Source organism: Euphorbia lathyris, chromosome 1 (genome assembly GCF_963576675.1).
Source record: "Euphorbia lathyris chromosome 1, ddEupLath1.1, whole genome shotgun sequence".
Classification (NCBI taxonomy): Eukaryota; Viridiplantae; Streptophyta; class Magnoliopsida; order Malpighiales; family Euphorbiaceae; genus Euphorbia; species Euphorbia lathyris.
The window spans coordinates 82,292,211-82,311,126 of NC_088910.1; the positions used below are offsets into that span (position 1 = coordinate 82,292,211).

General features: G+C 36.1%; 2 protein-coding genes across 2 annotated transcripts; one reads left to right on the forward strand and one right to left on the reverse strand.

The window, feature by feature from the left end:
* The first annotated feature begins 527 nt into the window (after positions 1-527).
* LOC136203566 (NDR1/HIN1-like protein 6) lies at positions 528-1,480 on the forward strand. Its single transcript, XM_065994757.1, has one exon. The coding sequence runs from the start codon at positions 546-548 to the stop codon at positions 1,299-1,301; it is 756 nt and encodes a 251-aa protein (XP_065850829.1). The 5' UTR covers positions 528-545; the 3' UTR covers positions 1,302-1,480.
* An 8,585-nt stretch (positions 1,481-10,065) lies between these two features.
* On the reverse strand, positions 10,066-10,718 carry LOC136210825 (kunitz type trypsin inhibitor 104-like). Its single transcript, XM_066002245.1, has one exon. The coding sequence runs from the start codon at positions 10,700-10,702 to the stop codon at positions 10,124-10,126; it is 579 nt and encodes a 192-aa protein (XP_065858317.1). The 5' UTR covers positions 10,703-10,718; the 3' UTR covers positions 10,066-10,123.
* Between the last annotated feature and the right edge of the window lie 8,198 nt (positions 10,719-18,916).

Here is an 18,916-nt window from a genome sequence, read left to right on the forward strand (position 1 = left end):
GTTTAGCTTAAATTGAATATATTTTGTAAACCTTAAGCTTAAATTCGTATTATTCTGTAAACGTTAAGCCTATATTGGTGTTATTTTGTACGTGAGAACCAAATTGATGCTATATTGTAAACGTTAAACCTATATTGGTGCTATTTTGAACGTTGAGCCTAAATTGACACTTCCCTAAAAACCTTAGACCTATTTTGGTACCTTATCCCTAATTTATAATTTGTTTTTCAAAATAAACAACTAACAAATTATTTACCGTTTTCATAATTATGACTAAATAATGGGTAGGATTAGGAAAACGTGAAGGTAAGGAGTAAATTAAGAAATGGGAATGTAGGAGGCGCGCAAGAAACAACAGTAACGCGTGGGTTGAATTAAGGATGGTGATGTGAACACTTGATTCGTAAGAAATCAAATTAAGCCATCTCTTCTAAAGTCAAACAAACGAAACTTCTTACATCTGACCTTATCAAACTTCATCTCTTCTTCCTCTCATATATATAATATCCCCAAACACTTCATCTTCTCTAAATTCATATTCATCAATGGCGGATCAACAGAAAATCCACCCACTCTCTCATGATGTTGAGGCACCAAACACACCTACTGTTCCATTAATGCCAAGAAACTCTTCCAAATCCGATCAACCCGACCCACCGCCGCCCTTCCATCGTACTCTTCCTTTACCCTACGCTAAACCCCCAAAGAAAACAAGAAGCTGCTGCTGCAGGTGTTTCTGCTGGACTATTTCTCTCCTCCTCCTCCTCATTCTTATAATCGCAATCGCCGCCGGAATCCTCTTCTTAGTTTTCCGGCCAAAGCTGCCTGATTTCGAGGTTGACAGACTGCAAATAACACAGTTCAATCTGAGCACAGATTCAAGCTTATCCGCAGCGTTTGATGTTACGATTGTAGCCAAAAATCCAAATAAGAAAATCGGAATATATTATGAAGGAGGGAGCCATATTAGTGTATGGTATAGTGGAACAAATCTGTGTGAAGGATCGCTGCCCAAATTCTATCAAGGTCACCGGAACACGACGGTGTTGATTGTTCCGATGAGCGGAAAAACACAGGATGCAAGTGGATTGTTGAGTTCTCTTGAGCAGGATAGAGCGCAGGATGGAATTATTGGGTTGAATCTGAGAGTGAAACAGCCTGTTAGAATTAAATTGGGGAAGTTGAAGCTGTTCAAGGTGAAGTTCCGGGTAAAATGCAATCTTGATGTTGACGATTTATCTTCTACTAGTAATAATATTAGTATCAGAAATAGTAGTTGTAGCTTTAGACTTAAGCTCTAACTAATTTAATTACATACTTTCATTTTTTCTATGTATACCTACCTCATTTTTTTTTTCTCTTATTATTTTTCTTCTTAATAATTAAAATGGAGGTTTTTTTTTTATGTTATTTTCTCCTCCATAGGCTTGTATTTACTTGGTATTACTTTTATTAATTCATAGACATACTTTTTCATTTATATATATTTCTTTCACTGTTTTACATTTATGATTTCACAAAAACATTCCACCTAATTTCTTAAATATTTGTGGAAGTATATACAATTACATTGAGACATTGGGATTAATATATACTAGAAGATACTCTCCATTTGCTTCTGGATATAAAATAAAATATTTTCAATATATAGCATATGAAGAAAATTAGTATTTCGTTTTATTGAAGTATAAACTTTTATGGAGTATCTATCATGTTTTATTTATTTTTAAGTATTGAAACGTTGATAATTTAGAAATTTACATGTTAAATTCATAGAAAATCTAATTCACCACCTTAGATCAATGGTTTGCAAGTTTATAAAACATCGATGACTCAATATATAAAATAAAAGATGTTTTATTGTAACACCCTGATCCAATATCATGTAGATATTGTCCGCTCTGGCCCAATTCCAATACCTTGGGCCTCACGGCTTTAAAACGCGTCTACATGTATTGGATTCACATCTTACTAATAAGCCCCAATCACTCCCTCTCCATTTCCGATGTGGGATTCGGTTCATTCCTGTCCTCATCGCCATCCCTTAGGGCCGCTCCTTGCTCAGGCCTTCTACCCCGGCGCCACCCTCTCCGGACCGGGTCGTTACGGTATATACAAGATTAATGACTCGATCTATAATAGTAAGGGAGCGTTTGGTTCGCGTAGGGGTAACGGAATGGAATCAAGAAAGGGAAACAAGGAGAAAAGAATGGAATGACCCTGAATTCCCTTACCTGTTTGTTTCAGTTCCACAAAGGGAATGATATTCCTTTAATTTCCTTTATGGTTGTTTGGTTCAAATGAGTTAATAAACTAAAGTTGTGTTTTTAACAACAATTTCCATACATTCATGTGTCTATCTGTATAACAAATTAATTACATGTAAATATAAGAATTAAAATCAATTACTTCAACATATAAGTTTATAAATAATCAACACACTGATGATACAATAAGTTTATAACTAATCAACACACCGATGATATAATAAGTCTATGCCCATTGTCACTATACAATAAGTCTATGCTCATTCTTGATCTATAAGTGGCCAGTGGGATTGTTGAATAAACTCAATCGAAGTGTTAGAAACTTCCTTTGGACGGGTTGTATTGATCAGAGGAAGCTAATTACGATTCCCTGGCAAACTTGTTGCAAAAGTTTGGAGGAGGGAGGTTTGGGCATTAAGGACTTTAGGATTTTTAACCAGGCTCTCCTGGGTAAGATGTGTTGGGAATTAATTCAAGGCAACAGTCTAGCTATTAATCTGATGAAAGCTAGATTTCTGGCTGTCTCTGGTTTGCCTAAAGCTACCATTGCTCCTTCCTCGATTTGGTCTTCCTGTAAATTTGTTTATTCATGCATTTGGGACCAGACATTTTGGTGGATTGGCCAGTCTTCTACGCTCAATTTTTGGACTGATAGGTGGATCATTCCATCGGTGGCGGACAGATTAGGTCTCGATCTTCAGGAAAAGCGTTCGCGCTATAATTCGGTTGATGAATTTTTGGTAAACTCGGAGTGTCTTGACTTAGGTACTCTACCTTCGGTTGTTCAAAATAGTATTCGATCTATTCACAGGGGTAGAGATGATATTGATTTCTGCGCTTGGCAGCCCTCTACGAAAGGTATCTTCACTGCCAAAGAGTACTATTCGATTCTCAATCCTAGTTCCTCCTCGGTGGACTGGTATAAATTTGTTTGGAATGCTCACACTCCCCTTCTAGCTCCTTCACTTTCTGGAGAGTTTTGCATGGACGGATTCCGACTCACGACCTCCTGCAGCGTCTTGGATTCTTCATTGTCCATCGTTGCGCTCTATGTGGTAGGGATGCTGAGTCCATTAACCACTTATTCATTAGTTGTTCTTTTGCAGATTCTCTTTGGAGGGCTCTTGAGATTCATTTTGAATGCTCTTTGCCTCGACATTCCCAATTCATCCACTTCTTCAGCAATCTTCGTAGCATTCCTTTTGGCTCACAGGTGTCGTTGATCTGGCGTGTTGCTGCTATCTCTTGCATCTGGTTAATCTGGCATTGCAGGAACGAAGCTATCTTTAAGGAAGTTTCCCCTTCTATCCAACACTCGAAGTTCACCCTCTTTCGAATGATTCGAGAGTCTTTGGCATCTTCTAAAGGTTTCTGCTCTTCCCAGAGAGATGCTGCTATCTTATCCCGTCTTCTGGCTTCTCCTAGACCGCCTCCTGCTCCCAACATTATTCCAGTCCATTGGCTTAAACCTCCTCCGGGCTGGGTTAAAGTCAATGTGGACGGCTCTGCTTTTGGCACTCCTGGCGAGGCTGGAGCGGGAGGCATTTTTCACAACCATCAAGGATTTTTCAAAGGTTGTTTTGCTTTTTCTACCCCGCCTTCTTTTCCTTATTTGGCTGAATTACGAGCCGCTATTTTCGCAATTGAACTTGCTTGGGAGAAAAATTGGCATCAGCTTTGGGTTGAATCAGACTCAATGTACGTAGTTAATCTGCTTAGACACTGTTCCATGGATGTTCCTTGGAGTATTCGTCAGGAGTGGTTGCATTGTCTCAGCATTTGCTCTAGAATGAACATTATCTTTACACACATCTTTAGGGAAGGAAATAGAGTTGCTGATGCATTGGCAAAGTTTGGAGTCTCTTCCTTCGTGATCAATTGGTGGCATTCAGCTCCTGCTTTTTGCCACAGGTTTATCAATGATGACATTTGTAGTATTTCACAATTGCGTTTTTCTTGACTTTTCCTATCTTTTCTCCTTCCCCCTTCTTTTGTTTGTTCTCCTTCTCTTGTCCAAACGCTCACTTTTTTTCTTTTATTTATATATTGAGGGTTTGCCAGTTCTTGGGTCATGTGTGCTCACCCCGCCCAAGTTCTGCCTCGTCTCAATTTCTATAAAAAAAAACAACAATTTTTCTGTCATATTATGAAATTGCTCAATCTCTAACAACACAACAATTTTATGTTAAAACACAATTTTTTGTACACACTACACTATACTTCTTACTAAGTTGTACTATGTAATGGTGGGACTATTTTGTCTTTTGTCCCTATTTTTTTTATTGTTATCAAAACACAAAAATATAATTGCTAAAATAAACTTTAATTTGATAGTTATGACTTTTTAAGTTCGCTATATTTATTGGAGAATGAAAGGAAACTAAATTAAAAGAAAAAAAAGTTAAGATTGTAATATGTAGAAAGTAGAATTTTTTTTAGAAAAAACTGAACATTTTTAATAACTGTAAGATATTTTTAAATAAATATCAATTTTTTTTTTTAATTTGAGAAAAAGTATCAATAAATTTAAAAACGCATAACAAATCTTTAAAAAAAAAACTAAAAAAAAAACCTATAAGATTAACAAATTTTTGTTGTATGATAAAATTACAAAGGTAGAAACGAGCAAATGGGTTGAGTAAACAGTTAAAGCATTACTTTCTATCAAATTTATGTCAAAAATTTCCTATCAAATTATTGATAAAAACTCTCTATCATATCTTTTCAGGAAGTTCCAAATTCCATCTCTGAAAAGGTAATTTCAATTGCAAAAAGATGCACCATATCTCATTGGATGAACTTTGCAACTCATCCTAGAACAAAGGGATAACAAAAAATATAAGAAACAATTAATGGAATTGAAAGAAATGAAGTGCAATTCAAAAAGCACTTCTTTTCCATGAGAAAGAGAAGGAATAAAATAATAAAATTTTAAAAATAAGCCATAAAAACTTAAAATGGAGAAACCCCACATGACAACTAACTTATATATCCATGTATCTGTGGGTATCCAGCACTATCCGTACATTATATAAAAATGTATGAGATGAGTATCAGATCAAAATCATTATCCATTAGGGTAATGGAACGGGTATGAGAATACCTCCATCCGGTACCCGTTACCTGCTATAATTCTTTTATATAATAGAAAATACTATTGTTTTTTAGATATAAGATGTAAGATTTGAATTTCAACTTTTTGTTCTTCACCCATTGTGTGATACCACTAAGGTATTTTATTCTTATTGATAAAGGTTCAATTTGTTCAATTTTTAGATAAATGATTTATTAAATTTATACTTGGTTAAATTTATAATATATTTTATTTTATTTATTGATCTTAACGGGTAAGGGTACATGCGGGTATCCCGTGAATTAAATGGAACGGGTATGGGATGTAAAAAGTATACCCGTTAGGGTAATGGAACGGGTAATTAAAAAATAAACGGATAAGAGTTTGGGATTGACACTACTCACGGGTACCCAACCCGTTGCCATCCCTATACATGACCGCCATGTGTGTCTAGATCAAAAGTATGTCGGCCTTAGGACCCACGATTGAAAGAGGATCCAAACAATTTTCTAGAGTTTATATATATAGTAATTTTTTTATATACATATATTAATATCATTTAGATTTTAATACATGATTAATATATATATGTTCAAATAATTTATATTTTAGACTTAAAAGTGACCAATTTGACTTTTTGAATATAGGTTGAGAGTTAATTTGAAGAAATTGTGAAATATTTTTTTGATTTTGCATAAACAAAGTATTCGGTGAATGTAATAATATGTACCGTACAATTATTAATTAATTACTTTTTTGTTTATCATTATAGGAATATATTTTAAAATTTTACGTTTATTTTTGTTAAAGGGGCTCTTATTTCTTATTTCACGTAGGACCCACAAATTGTCATGACCGGCCCTGCAACCATCTAAAGGGGCGGATTGGACTTTCTACATGAATATCATGATTAACTACAAAATTACAACCAAATCAGTTTATCAAACTTAATATTGAATATGTCATTATTTTCCACATATAACAAATAAAATATACTGTTACACCCCAATTTAAAACTTTTAACTCCCTTTTCATAAATCCTAAACTCTAGACAATATATTCTAGACCTCTAATTTATAAACTTCAATTCATAAAATAAATTAAAAGTAATAATTTTATTAGTTTGACATAATTCAAAATTAGAACTTGACATGATTATAGATAGTTTTTCAAATGTGATTTTTTTTTGTAAATTTCCCAAGATTTAACAATCTTCTAACACAAATTTTTGCTACTAATATAAAATCAGGCCAGACCTAACATCATGCAATCTGCCTATCTAGTTGCATAGTGGTGGTAAAAGAGCATGTCTCCCTGTACATTAGGAGATGGCTAATTGATGGGTGTCGAAATCCACCAAAAATAAAAACAGATTGTAAAAGAGCAAGTAAAGGTCGAACTCAAGGAATTAGTATTAATTTAACTATAATAATAACCAAGTAGACAATAAAAGTAAATATGGAGGATTTTGATTTGATGGATTGTAAATCTAATAAAATCTCATAAAACTAAATTAAATCAAAGCACGTAAAAACTAACTTGAGTTAAAGACATTCGCAGAACATAAACTCAACAGTGTTTATCATTAACAACAATACTAGTAAAAAACCTCACGCATCTAACTTAAAACACGAGATGATATAGGCATTCTTTGTTTTATCCATAGATTATCAATACGTTTAACAATAAACTACCTCGTACATATTATTCATCGTTCACCATTTTGAGCCTAGATATTTCATTCATCACACCATATTACAACCCACATTCACTTCATAAATACCATTTTGCTCCCTTTCAATTTACGGATAATTGATAGCTGATATGTTTTCTAATAGCATGAAATTTTGATGATTCACAGTAAAGGAAGAATTCGAACAAATACTCATATCGACATATGATGGTTATCTATCTCCATGCTTTTTTAATATTTTTCTTATTCCCTATATAAAAATGTAAATAAAATTAATATTGGTATAAAAAAAGAATATATATATATATATATATGCAAAAATAAAATTCGGATTCTGTCTAAAGACAAAATTTCTGTGAATCTTTCACAAAATAAACCAATTTTTCGTAAACTCGTTTACCCTAAAATTTTTATTTTCTCATACCTTTACCCTCAACCAACATTATAACCCGTGAAAAGACTTTATGATCGTGCTTATAGTCAGGCGCGTTTGGTAAATATTTGGATGACCATGTAAATTTTTAAAAGTCATTGTTTTATCGGATTTGAACGAAAAATTCAATATCCTAAATACTTGAGTGATAAAGTGATTCACATGTGAGGTGTTTAAATTGGTTCAGTTTTATTCAACAAAATAAAAAAAATGTTGCTTGGAAAATAATAGTGCAAAACACTAAAAGAAATTTTTCTGTTCAAAGAAATAGTCTAAGATTTGAATATAGAATTTTTATTTGTTTTTTACTAAAATAATTCATGTAGTTATGTAAACTTATTCGATGATATAATCCTTTTCTTTTCGGTTGTTCTTTGCTTGAGGATAACCAAAGCTTAAGTTAAGTGGTGTTTTATCATCGTAATTTATTGCAGTGTCGTATTTAATTACTTTTTATTGCATACCGTTTTTGTAATTATAATAATGATTTTTCGTACATTTTCATCACTTTACATATCTAAAGTCATTTTCATGTGTTTACAGGTGTTTTCACAAGATTTCGTCACAAATAACTGAAGTCATGGCTTAGGATGACAACTTGGGAGTCAAACGAAGCCGTTTTAGCTAGAGGAATCACTACACCTTGGCGAGGTGCATCTCGACCTCGATGATGTGCCTACAGAAAGTCTGCAAAATCTTAATTTGTTCCGTGGTTTCAAAGTCTTAATTGCAAGCTTTCGGTGTATAATTTCTCCAACCTATAAATGAGAAGGTTTAGCAGTTGGGGACACCAATAGACTTAGTTTTGGGGAGTATATGTGTCTTCTCACTATAAAAGAAGACATTGAGAGACATTTAAAGATACACCGAGCTTAGACTTAAATTCTTACTCCCTCTATATATTGTTAGTTTACTGATTCCTTAAGAATCAATAGTTTATGTATTGTTATAGTTTTTTGTTATTAAGTGTTGTTTGTACAAGAGTTCATCCAATAAAAGTAAGTTTTTCACTTTATCGACGGAGTTCCATTCGGCGATTGTCATTGCAATTTCTTCTAATCCTTATTTTACTTTTATTACTATGAACTCTGTTATTTTACTTTATCTGTCTTTCTAAGGTGAGTTATAATATAATCATGAGCTAAAACTTCTTTAACTAAGGCTAAAAGCGAATCTTAACCTTAATTATATAGTAATGACGTTTAACCAAATCAAGCTATGTTTATCCATTTGAGAACTAATCTATGATTCTTAATGCTTGTTGGAGATATACCAAATCAACTCGAATATAATTATTCATTTATATTGAACATGATTAAATTGATTAATCAAAATGCATAAGTTGGACCTAATGACTATTTAATGTGGCTTATTGGATTTCCATTGTTTTTCGCGAATCTTATTATTGTCTCTGATTTATTACTTTAGATGGACCAAGGTAAAATAATAAATCGAAGGTTTGGAAACTTAATGTTGCTTTGAATTAATTACTTTAGCTACACTAAGAAAAAATAATTAATCGAAAGTTTAGAACTAATAACTCAAGAGGGTTTTTTTGAATCCTTATTAATCACTTTAGTCGGACCAAAGTAATTAGTTAACAAAATCTAGTAAAACTTATGCTTCTTTGGATAATTACTTTAGCTGGACTAGAATAAAGTAATTAACCGAAAGTTTAGAGCTAATAACTCGAAAATCTATTAGTTAATAAGAAACACCGGTATTTGAAATATGATAAAACAACTTGAAAAATGTTAAGTGTTATTACTAAGCAAAATTTTTAAGTGAAACTATAAGTTTTAGTTTCTTCTATTATAAGCAATCTTCTCAGCTGTGTAATTTTCATTTCACTTGTTAAAAGTAATTTTTAATTTGGTTATCCAACAAATTGCACCTTTTGATTGTTTTGTTTAAATAATAATAAGTAAGCAAAAAGATTAGTAATTATGGTTACCATTATAGAAACGATACTCTACTTTCGTTTTATTACTTGCAATACACGATTAAGGTGCACTTGCCTTCACATATATGTAAAATATGCATAAGCTCTCTTAACCACTGACAAAACGACGTTAACTTTGCCTCTCCTCACCGAGGCTTTTAACAAATCCCCCCATTCTCGTTTAATGCTAGCAAGATCTGCCAATAGCTGCTCATTTTTAAGGTTGCATGAAATCAACTAAATTTCAATTTATTTTAGGTATTTTTATTGATTTGGATTTTAATATAATTGAACATTTTAAAAAAGTTATTTTAGAAAATTTAATTTGAGGATCATAATGTGAAAAATTATAGTTCAAAGGCTATGGATGTATTTTATACAGTATTTTGGTATATATATATTCCATTAAACTTTCATGAACTCCATTTGGTCACAATTATAAGTTGTTTGTAAAAATCATGAATTCTAACCAAAGAAAGGTGTTATAGAAATTTTGAGTTTGAACTAGTAAACAATTAAATTAAGGAGATTGTTGACATAACCTGCCAAATCAAACCAAGTTCACCATATGTAATGGCTTAATCAAATAGGTTTTCTTTATCCCAATATAAAATTAGAAAAAGGAAAAGAAACAATTTTATTGATATTCATGTCATTTATTTAATACAATAATAATAGAAGGGTACATACATATACACATAGATGAAGATGAAGATTAAACCCTAGAAAATTGGAAGGGAAATGCAGGACCATCCAATGCCAACAACCTATTTTGATTTTGAATAAAGATACCAGCTGAAGCACATCTAGGCCTATCACAACTTGGGCATGATTCAGTCGGACACCACACAAAATTGTAAACTCCTCCATTGTTTTGAATATTGAAGTAATCTTCTCCTGCAGTCACTATGAACCTCCTTCCACTCTCTCTATCTTCTTCCCCGACTGTCCAACTAGTTGTCTGTACGCAGGTTGTCGCCGCTTGAAACGTTACTGTCAAGTCCCTCGACTCCTTGATCACTGTCTCTCCCTCTTCGAAAGGTTTGAATATCACCGGAATTCCCTGTGATGTTATCGGACGCCTCAGCGGTTCTTGACCCACGTACAATGGGCATGAATTGTTGCGGTCCACTAGAGTTAGACCCCCTGCAACATCAGTAATACCGGGGACTATGTTGTATTCTATGCCACTCTGGACGGGCTGTCCATCAGTGTCTAGCACCGCTGGCTGAGCCGCAGTGCTTATGACCATAAATGCCCAGACAGTTAAGCTTATAGCTGTAATGAATTTCATGGCTGATTGTTTGAGTTTAGAAGATGATAGATGATATTGCTATTTTTGTAGTGCTGTGCTATTTATAGGGAATTCATGCGGTTGTAGTTTGATTCACGGCAATTGAAATTGATTGTTTACTTGCAGATAAGTAAATGGTAAGGAATTTTGCAACTCACAACTTCTTATGGTCATTTTTGTACAGCAGTTTCAGTTCATATACGCACTCAAAAATATTATAGATATCAAGCTTTGACAATATTAAATTTATATGTAACTTGTAATAATAATCAATGAACTTAATCTCATGATCAATGATATATATATCGTAATACATGTAAGGATAAGACTAGTTGAGTTTTCAATTTGTGAGGTTTTTATCTCGATGAGTCTATTGGAGATACAAAACATATTTTACCTTTCTACCCTTTATCTTTACATGTATAGCTGCCAGCTCAACAGTTATCTTTCTTACTTTTGTACTGCTACCGTTAGGTAACAGTGTTTTCTTTTCCTTTTCCCTGTAAGGCTATATATAGCCATTCCTTTTCTGTAATTGACTATGAGAAATATATCTGATATTCCTCTTTCTCTAAATACGATTTGTTGCTCTTTATGGTATCAGAGCCATCGGTGACGATTATTCTCGTTTATGACTTATTTGCAGGCCTTGAAAACAGGCATCAGTCGTGTTGAGGGAGAAGAATCAGACGAGGAAGCTTCTCATCAATCAGATCCAAATTCATCAAATTCCAAAGAGGATTCTCATCAATCAGATCCAAATTCATCAAATTCCGAAGAGGATTGCGATTCATCAGACTCACAAATTAATCAGAATTCGGAAGCTCATGGATCTGTCCAGCAAAATGACAACCCAGGTCTTGTTCTTGTCACCGTCTTGCTCAATGGTAAAAACTACATCTCATGGAGTCATGCTATGATTCGAGCCCTGAGAGCCAAACGCAAGTTGGATTATATCTTGAAGGACGATCTGGAACCAGCAAAAACAACAGATAATTATGCTCGATGGGAAGAGGTGGATAGCTTGGTTTTCTCTTGGGTAATCAATGCGATTTCGAAAGAGTATGCAGAGGGATTCATATATGCAACATCATCACGATCTCTCTGGAAGGAAATCAAGCAGAGATTTGGAGAAAACAATGTAGTCATGTTCTTCCATCTAAAGCAGGAGGTTAGTACCATAACCCAGGGAAATTTATCTATTACATCTTATTTCACCAAGCAAAAGAAGGTTTGGGATGAGATGGTCACTCTACGACCTATACCTACTTGTACCTGTGGTGAGGCACGTATAGTGATACAAAAAATTTATGACGAAGATTACCTTATGCAATTTCTAGCTGGATTAAATGATGAAGATGAGCATGTCCGCAATCAAATACTTATGTTAGACCCATATCCAAGCTTAAACAAAGCTTTCTCTATGATTCTACGGGTAGAAAAGCAAAAGGATCTTCAAATTGATTCATCTTTCGAGATGTCTCAATCAACAGCCAATACTGTAGCTGGGAATTACAAACCCAGATCTGATGATAGAATGAAGAAATTTGGCGTCCAATCTAAAGAAGAAAAGCATTGTACTCACTGTAACCGATCTGAGCATATTAAGGAAGAGTGCTTCAAAATAGTGGGTTATCCAGAATGGTTTAAGGGCAACAAGAAGAAGAAGCAACAACATCAACACGCAAATGCAAATCTGTTCCATGAAGGGTTTGCTGGAAGCTCAATCTCCCCATGTGATGTTGATACAGGGGAATGCAGAGGTGGTTTTGAGAGAGATTTTTTTGAGAAGGGTTTTAGTAAGATGATACAGAAGGAAATGCAGAAATACTTCACTAAGGGAAAGGGTATATAGGATGTTGGTGATTTCACTACTTTTGCACATGAAAGTAGAGGTAACCCTGTTGCACTTTCTTCCATTAATGCTGATTTACCTATTGATGATGTGTGGATAATTGATTCTGGAGCAAGCACACATATGTGCCATGAATCTTCATTGTTCACTTCTATGCATAAGGTTACATGTCCCAGAGTAGTTTACTTGCCAGATGGATCCAAGCAGTCAATTACACACATTGGCATAGTAACAATCAACCCTGAGCTTCAGTTACAACATGTATTGTATATCCCCAATTTCAAGTACAATTTGCTTTCAATTGGAAGATTGTTGGCAGACAACAAAATGAATGTGCAGTTCTCAGCCAAGCAATGTTTGGTACAGACGCTGGATTCGAACAAACTAATAGCGCAAGGAGCACTCACAGATGGGCTTTATCAATTGAAGCAGATTGCAAAGAAGCCAGTCATTGCTTTAACAAGCACAAGTTCACAGGCCTCATATATACTATGGCACATAAGGTTAGGCCATGCCTCATCTCAGAAATTGCTGCATTTGCCTAATTTACAATGTAAATTAGAAAATTTTGAATGTGAAATATGCCACAAAGCAAAGCAGCATAGATTTATTTTTGATACTAGTATGATAAGGAGTACTAGTAATTTTGAGCTGATACATGTTGATGTATGGGGTCCGTATAGGCAGGTGTCCTTCACTGGTGCAAAATACATGTTGACAGTGGTAGATGACCACTCTAGAATCACTTGGGTTTATCTATTTGCAACCAAGGACCAAGTGCCTATTTTGCTACAAAATTTTATCAAAATGGCTCAAACACAATTCAATGGCAAGGTCAAAATTATGCGCACAGATAATGGAACAGAGTTCATTGGTGCAAGAACTCAACAAATACTACAATGTCATGGGATACAACACCAGAAAACTTGTACCTACACTGCCCAACAGAACAGAGTAGTTGAGAGGAGACACAGGTACTTAGCAGATACAGCCAGAGCATTGTTGTTCCAAGCAAATCTTTCAAACATCTTCTGGGGAGAGGCCATAATGCATGCTGCATCCTTGATCAACATATTACCAACCAGAGTCTTAAATTGGGAAAGCCCTTATGCAGTATTCTATGGTAAGCAACCTGATTTACAAGCTTTAAAAAGTTTTGGTTGTTTGGTTTATGTAACAGATATCACTCCTCATAAAGACAAATTTGCTCCAAGAGCATTCAAGGGCATATATTTAGGGAATTCAGCAGGGCAGAAGGGCAGCAAGGTATATGACTTAGTCTCAAACAAGCTTTGTGTTTCAAGAGATGTGAAATTTTATGAATCATCTTTTCCTGGGTTCTCCAATACAATCACAGAGAATACACAAACCACAACCTCTCAAACAATGCCTATAACTCCTGCTAATGACCTCGACCCAATTACCATAAACCCAATACCAAACAGCCCCACAACAACATCATCTGAAGCATCTTCTTCCAACTCAAATCCGCAACCAACTTCTCCTACCAACAGTATCACAACTCCTTCAAACACTATGCCTAACCCTCAACTTACACCTCCACTTGATACTCGCCCAAAACGAACCACTAAACAACCTGCCTATTTGCAAGATTTTATTGTTAATACTGCAACAGACCACTCACTCATGTGTACTGCTCCTCAAACCATGTTTATGACTAACATAGTCAAAACAAAAGAACCAACCAGCTTTACAGAAGCAAGTACCCAACCTGAATGGCAAGAAGCAATGAAAAGGAAACTAGATGCCCTTGAGCATAATGAAACCTGGACACTGACTACCCTACCCGATAACAAGGAAACCATAACCAGCAAATGGGTATTTAGAACAAAGTACAATGCAGATGGGATGGTGGAGAGACACAAGGCCATGCTAGTTGCCCGGGGGTACGATCAGAAGTATGGGATTGACTATACAGAGAGCTTCTCTCCAGTCACCAAAATAGTGACAGTTAGACTCTTTCTGGCAATAGCAGCAGCAAGGCAATGGCCTATACACCAGGTGGACGTGAATAATGCATATTTGCATGGCTATGTCGATGAAGATATCTATATGGTGCCTCTTGTAGGTTATACTAAAGCAAAACTAGGTCAGGTATGCAAGCTAAACAAATCACTGTATGGCCTTAAACAGGCAGGGAGACAATGGTACAAGGAGTTTACACACTCTTTACAGAAAATGGGTTTCATAAAGTCTATGAATGATTATTGCCTGTTCACAAGAGAGAAGGAGGGACATTTCATGGCTATTGTCATTTATGTAGATGATATGCTGCTCACAGGTTCATCCTTGCAACAAATCACAAGTTTAACAAAACCAAATCTAGCAATCCTAGTCAAGCTATTTTTTCTTGTAGTTAATTTGGACATCATGCTCTTTAGCTTTTCCATTTCCCTTGGATTTCTGCTGACTTCCTGATGCTTCTCCTGATTGTTGAGTTCTTTGAGCTTGTTCTTTCTCCCCCGTTTTGTCAGCATCGGGAGGAGGAGGAATGAAGGTGTCGTTGAGGGCAGCATGAGGTAATCGGCCAGAGAATGCCTTAAGCCTGCGCGTGCTTTCATTTATGCCATAAAAAACAGGAGCACCATCATCCAAGACAGAACGTGGAACCCTGATAGCCGAGGCACTGAGCATACTCAGGATGTATTCTTGAGACTTCCCAACCCAGGTTATACTATCAGTCAGCATGGCATAGGCTTGATGAAACATCTTTAGCAAAGGCGAGTCATAATACTGACGTTGAACATTTGAGTGGCGCACATGGTTGAAAGTGACTCGAGAGTACCTCAGAATTTCATTCGTCTTGAGTTGGTCAGTTTCCATCTCTTCCTTACTCAAGTTGAGTAGACGGACAGCCTCACTAATTTACTCAATGGAGCATTAGGAGGAGGAAGAGAGTTGCTCGTTGGTTCTGGCTTGCTCAGTGTGAAGTGTTAAGCCCAAAATATACCTAATATATCATCAATAATTACATCAATATTGCTACGAATTTGTGATATTTATACCTGTTTAGAATACTTTTACGTTCGAATATGTTTCTTTCTTGCAAGGTACCTAAATATTTGGTAAAATCCAAATAGGAACGAAAAGAGCTTAAAAACATAATAAAAACCCTACAAAAGGAGGCAAAAACAACGAAGATCAATTACACCTAAACGAGGACAAAGACGAAGTCAGAAACAGAAGAAAATGTCACATTCTCGGTTGAGGAAACAAGATTCTCGGTAGAGAAATTACAAAAGCCGCGATCGAGAATCTCAAATTCTCGGTCGCAACACGCGTTTTCAGCAGCTCCTTCCCTTCGTTTGAAGACCAAATAAATGCTCCCCCATTCTCGGCCGAGAATTAAATATTCTCGGTAAGTGCAGAAATTCGTCCAAGTACAATGAACACATGTTTAATTCAAAGAAACGCGTTCGTTCGGGTGGATAAAGACGTCCCTTCACAACGGATACGATCCTTCACAATGGACACGACACTTCAACATCTATAAATAAACAGTTGATGGAGAGTTGGGGAGAGATAGAAGAAAGAGATTAGTATAGAATTTATGCAGAAATTCCGAGTCAAGTGATTCAGAGTTTAGATTTCATTTCTGTAAAAAGCAATATGATGTACACACATTGTTTATTCAATAATAACAAACACAGTAGCGTTTAGATTTGTTCATATTAGTTTACATTTTAGTAGAGGCCGACCGCATCCCTATTACGAAGTTACAGCGAGAAGATTGAGTAGAGAATCCGCCCCTGAGTCTGACAAATTCTAACGAAACCCAAGGAAAGGATTGACAACCCGTTCACTTGCACGCCGTCGAATGTTTTCATGCTCCTTGTTCTCTGTAAACTTGTATCAAATTTATATTTCATCTAATAAAGTTCGTTCTATTCGATAGATTTTTATGCAGCACTTTGGTAAAGGATCCGAAGTGGATTGCCGGTGTTTTCATTAAAACGTAGTTTAATTCAAAATCTTTACAAGGAAACTTTGTTGAACACTTAGACAAATTATTATCTCGTTAGAGTTTTAATTTGGTTAAGGTAGCGATCTAACCCGATCGTAGGAGGATTGACTACAGTTCAAAGCCTAAAAATTAGAGGTTCCGTCATTTATTTCATCGTTATAATTTATACAAAGTTTAAAGTTGTTTTCTTTGCTTAATGCAAACGAATACACTTGTTTACTTTTCTAAAGAACTAAACAATCCTGTTTTGTAAATTCATTCCTAAGTCAGAAGTATTTCCTAACATTTTTATACTCTATTCTAATTCTCATTCTAGCAATTTCAAAACCAAATCCGATTTAACGATTTTCCATATTATAAATCTTAAAAGTATATTTAACCAATTCAAAATAAGTTTTTGTTAAAAAACGTTCCCTGTGGGATCGATATCTTTTATTACTACAAGCGTATACCGTGCACTTGCGGAAATCGCTCAACATGAAGCTGGTTGAAGAGTTGATGAACTTCAGCAGAAGTTGCATACATTGTGTTCACAGTTGATAGATTATGAAGTTGACCCTGAAGAGAGTTCATGTGATTGACCATTGTCAGCTGGAGTTCGGCCAGCTTTGTTATTGATTCCTGTCTGGGCTGTTGCGACTGAAGTGAAGTCATGACACTTAGAAGATCCTTAAGACCTTTGATTTCTGTGAGAAGCTGAGTGACAGATGAAAGTTGAGTTGGCTCAATAGGAACTGACCTAGCGGCATCGGTATTTATTTGATGGAGATCTTGGAGTAGAGATTGAGCTGAGTCAATGATTCTTCGATCAGACTCAGAGGCATTCAGATAAGAGTAGGATCCATCATTATTTGGCTCAGTTGCCTGAGTACGAGTAGAACCGGATGGTGGAGGTGTTTGGTTCTGCTCAATATTAGAAGTGTCAGCATGATCAGCGGCTGGTCTTGAGTTGATATTGCCAGCAGGAGCTGACTGGTTGATATTCTGCACTTGTGTTTGTGGAAGAGGATGATCGGTAGAATTATCTACTTGCTCAGAGTCAGACTGAAGCTTACTGGTTTGAGGAGGTTGAGGTGTTTCAGCACTGACCTGAGCAGGTATTTCCTTAGCTAGCTCAACATGTTGAGGAGCAGGAACTTCGAGCACTTACTCGGCATCACCTTGGTTTAAAGGAGCAATTGAGTCGGCATGTTCCTTAGGCTGAGAAACAGAGGCTTGCTTTTCCTGTTGCTCTAGTGGAGACTCAGTGGGATTTGAGAAGAACTTAAACTGCATATCTGAAAGGTCAGTGATTGGATCCCGCAGAGGTGAGTCACCCATAAGGTCAATGACAGGGGATTTATGTGCCTTCTTCTTAAGTCTCCTTAATCTCTTAGTCTTTTGAGGAGAGGGGTCAGCAGGAATGGACTCAATTGAGTCAGTAGGTGAAGTTCCCCCTTGATCAGTGTGATCCTTTGCTGTTGGCTCAGCTTCTTCTTCAACCTGCTCAGTGTAGGTTGTTTCATGTTGGTCAACATCTGATGGCTCATGTTGCTCAACATTTGCTGTCTCCTCAGCATCAAACTGACCACCCAATTCTTCTTGATCTTGGTTAGTGGGATTTTTCTCAAGAACAATACCCTTACTTCTCGCAAAATGAGAGTCTTCAGAGATAACTACTCCAAGTGGGGCTACGTCGATGAGACTTAACCCAGAAGAGATTTTCTTCTTCTTCCTAAGTGGTTGCTCATCAGTAGTGTCCTCTTTTTCTCCTTCTTCCTCAGGCTCAGCTTGCCTTTCGAGGTTTTCTGCTGACTTAGGCTCAGCTTGTCCTTGTGCCACTTGAGGCTTTGTTCCTCTGGATACAAACCGAACTTTCTTCGGTGGAGAAACATTATCTTTTGAAGAGGTCTGAACAGCTTTCCTCTTTCTGTCCTGCTTGTCAGCTTGATCTTTCCTCACTTTCTTTCCCTTTCTGGTCAGCATCCCCTCTGTTTCCTGAACAGCGGCCCCTTTTCCTTTCTTGGGCACAATTGGTTGATCATAGACCAGACCAAACAATGCAGCTGCAGTAATATATGTACCCCAGGTGTGGATTTCCTCAACCAAGCTCACCCGGTGATCCTTGAGGATTCTGGTAATAATGGAGCCTAACCTAAGGGTTCCAGTACTTCTTTGAAACCCACTGATTATAAAGATTGGCATGTTGAGCGGCTGGCAGGTCAGCATATGCCAAATGAAGCATTGCTCGAAGTTCGACGCTGAGGAAGTAGCGTTGATCTTAGGGAAGAGAAAGTTTGTCAGGATATAATGGGCCATCTTTTGATTCTGACCCATGGAAGTACTGGATATCTCTCCTATGTGACCGGCTGGCTTACAGAACTCAACGGTGTAG

What these genes read in the sequence shown, in the direction of transcription:
- LOC136203566 (XM_065994757.1), top strand. Translation starts at nt 546, where the DNA reads ATGGCGGATCAACAGAAAATCCACCCACTCTCTCATGATGTTGAGGCA.
- LOC136210825 (XM_066002245.1), bottom strand. Translation starts at nt 10,702, where the DNA reads ATGAAATTCATTACAGCTATAAGCTTAACTGTCTGGGCATTTATGGTC.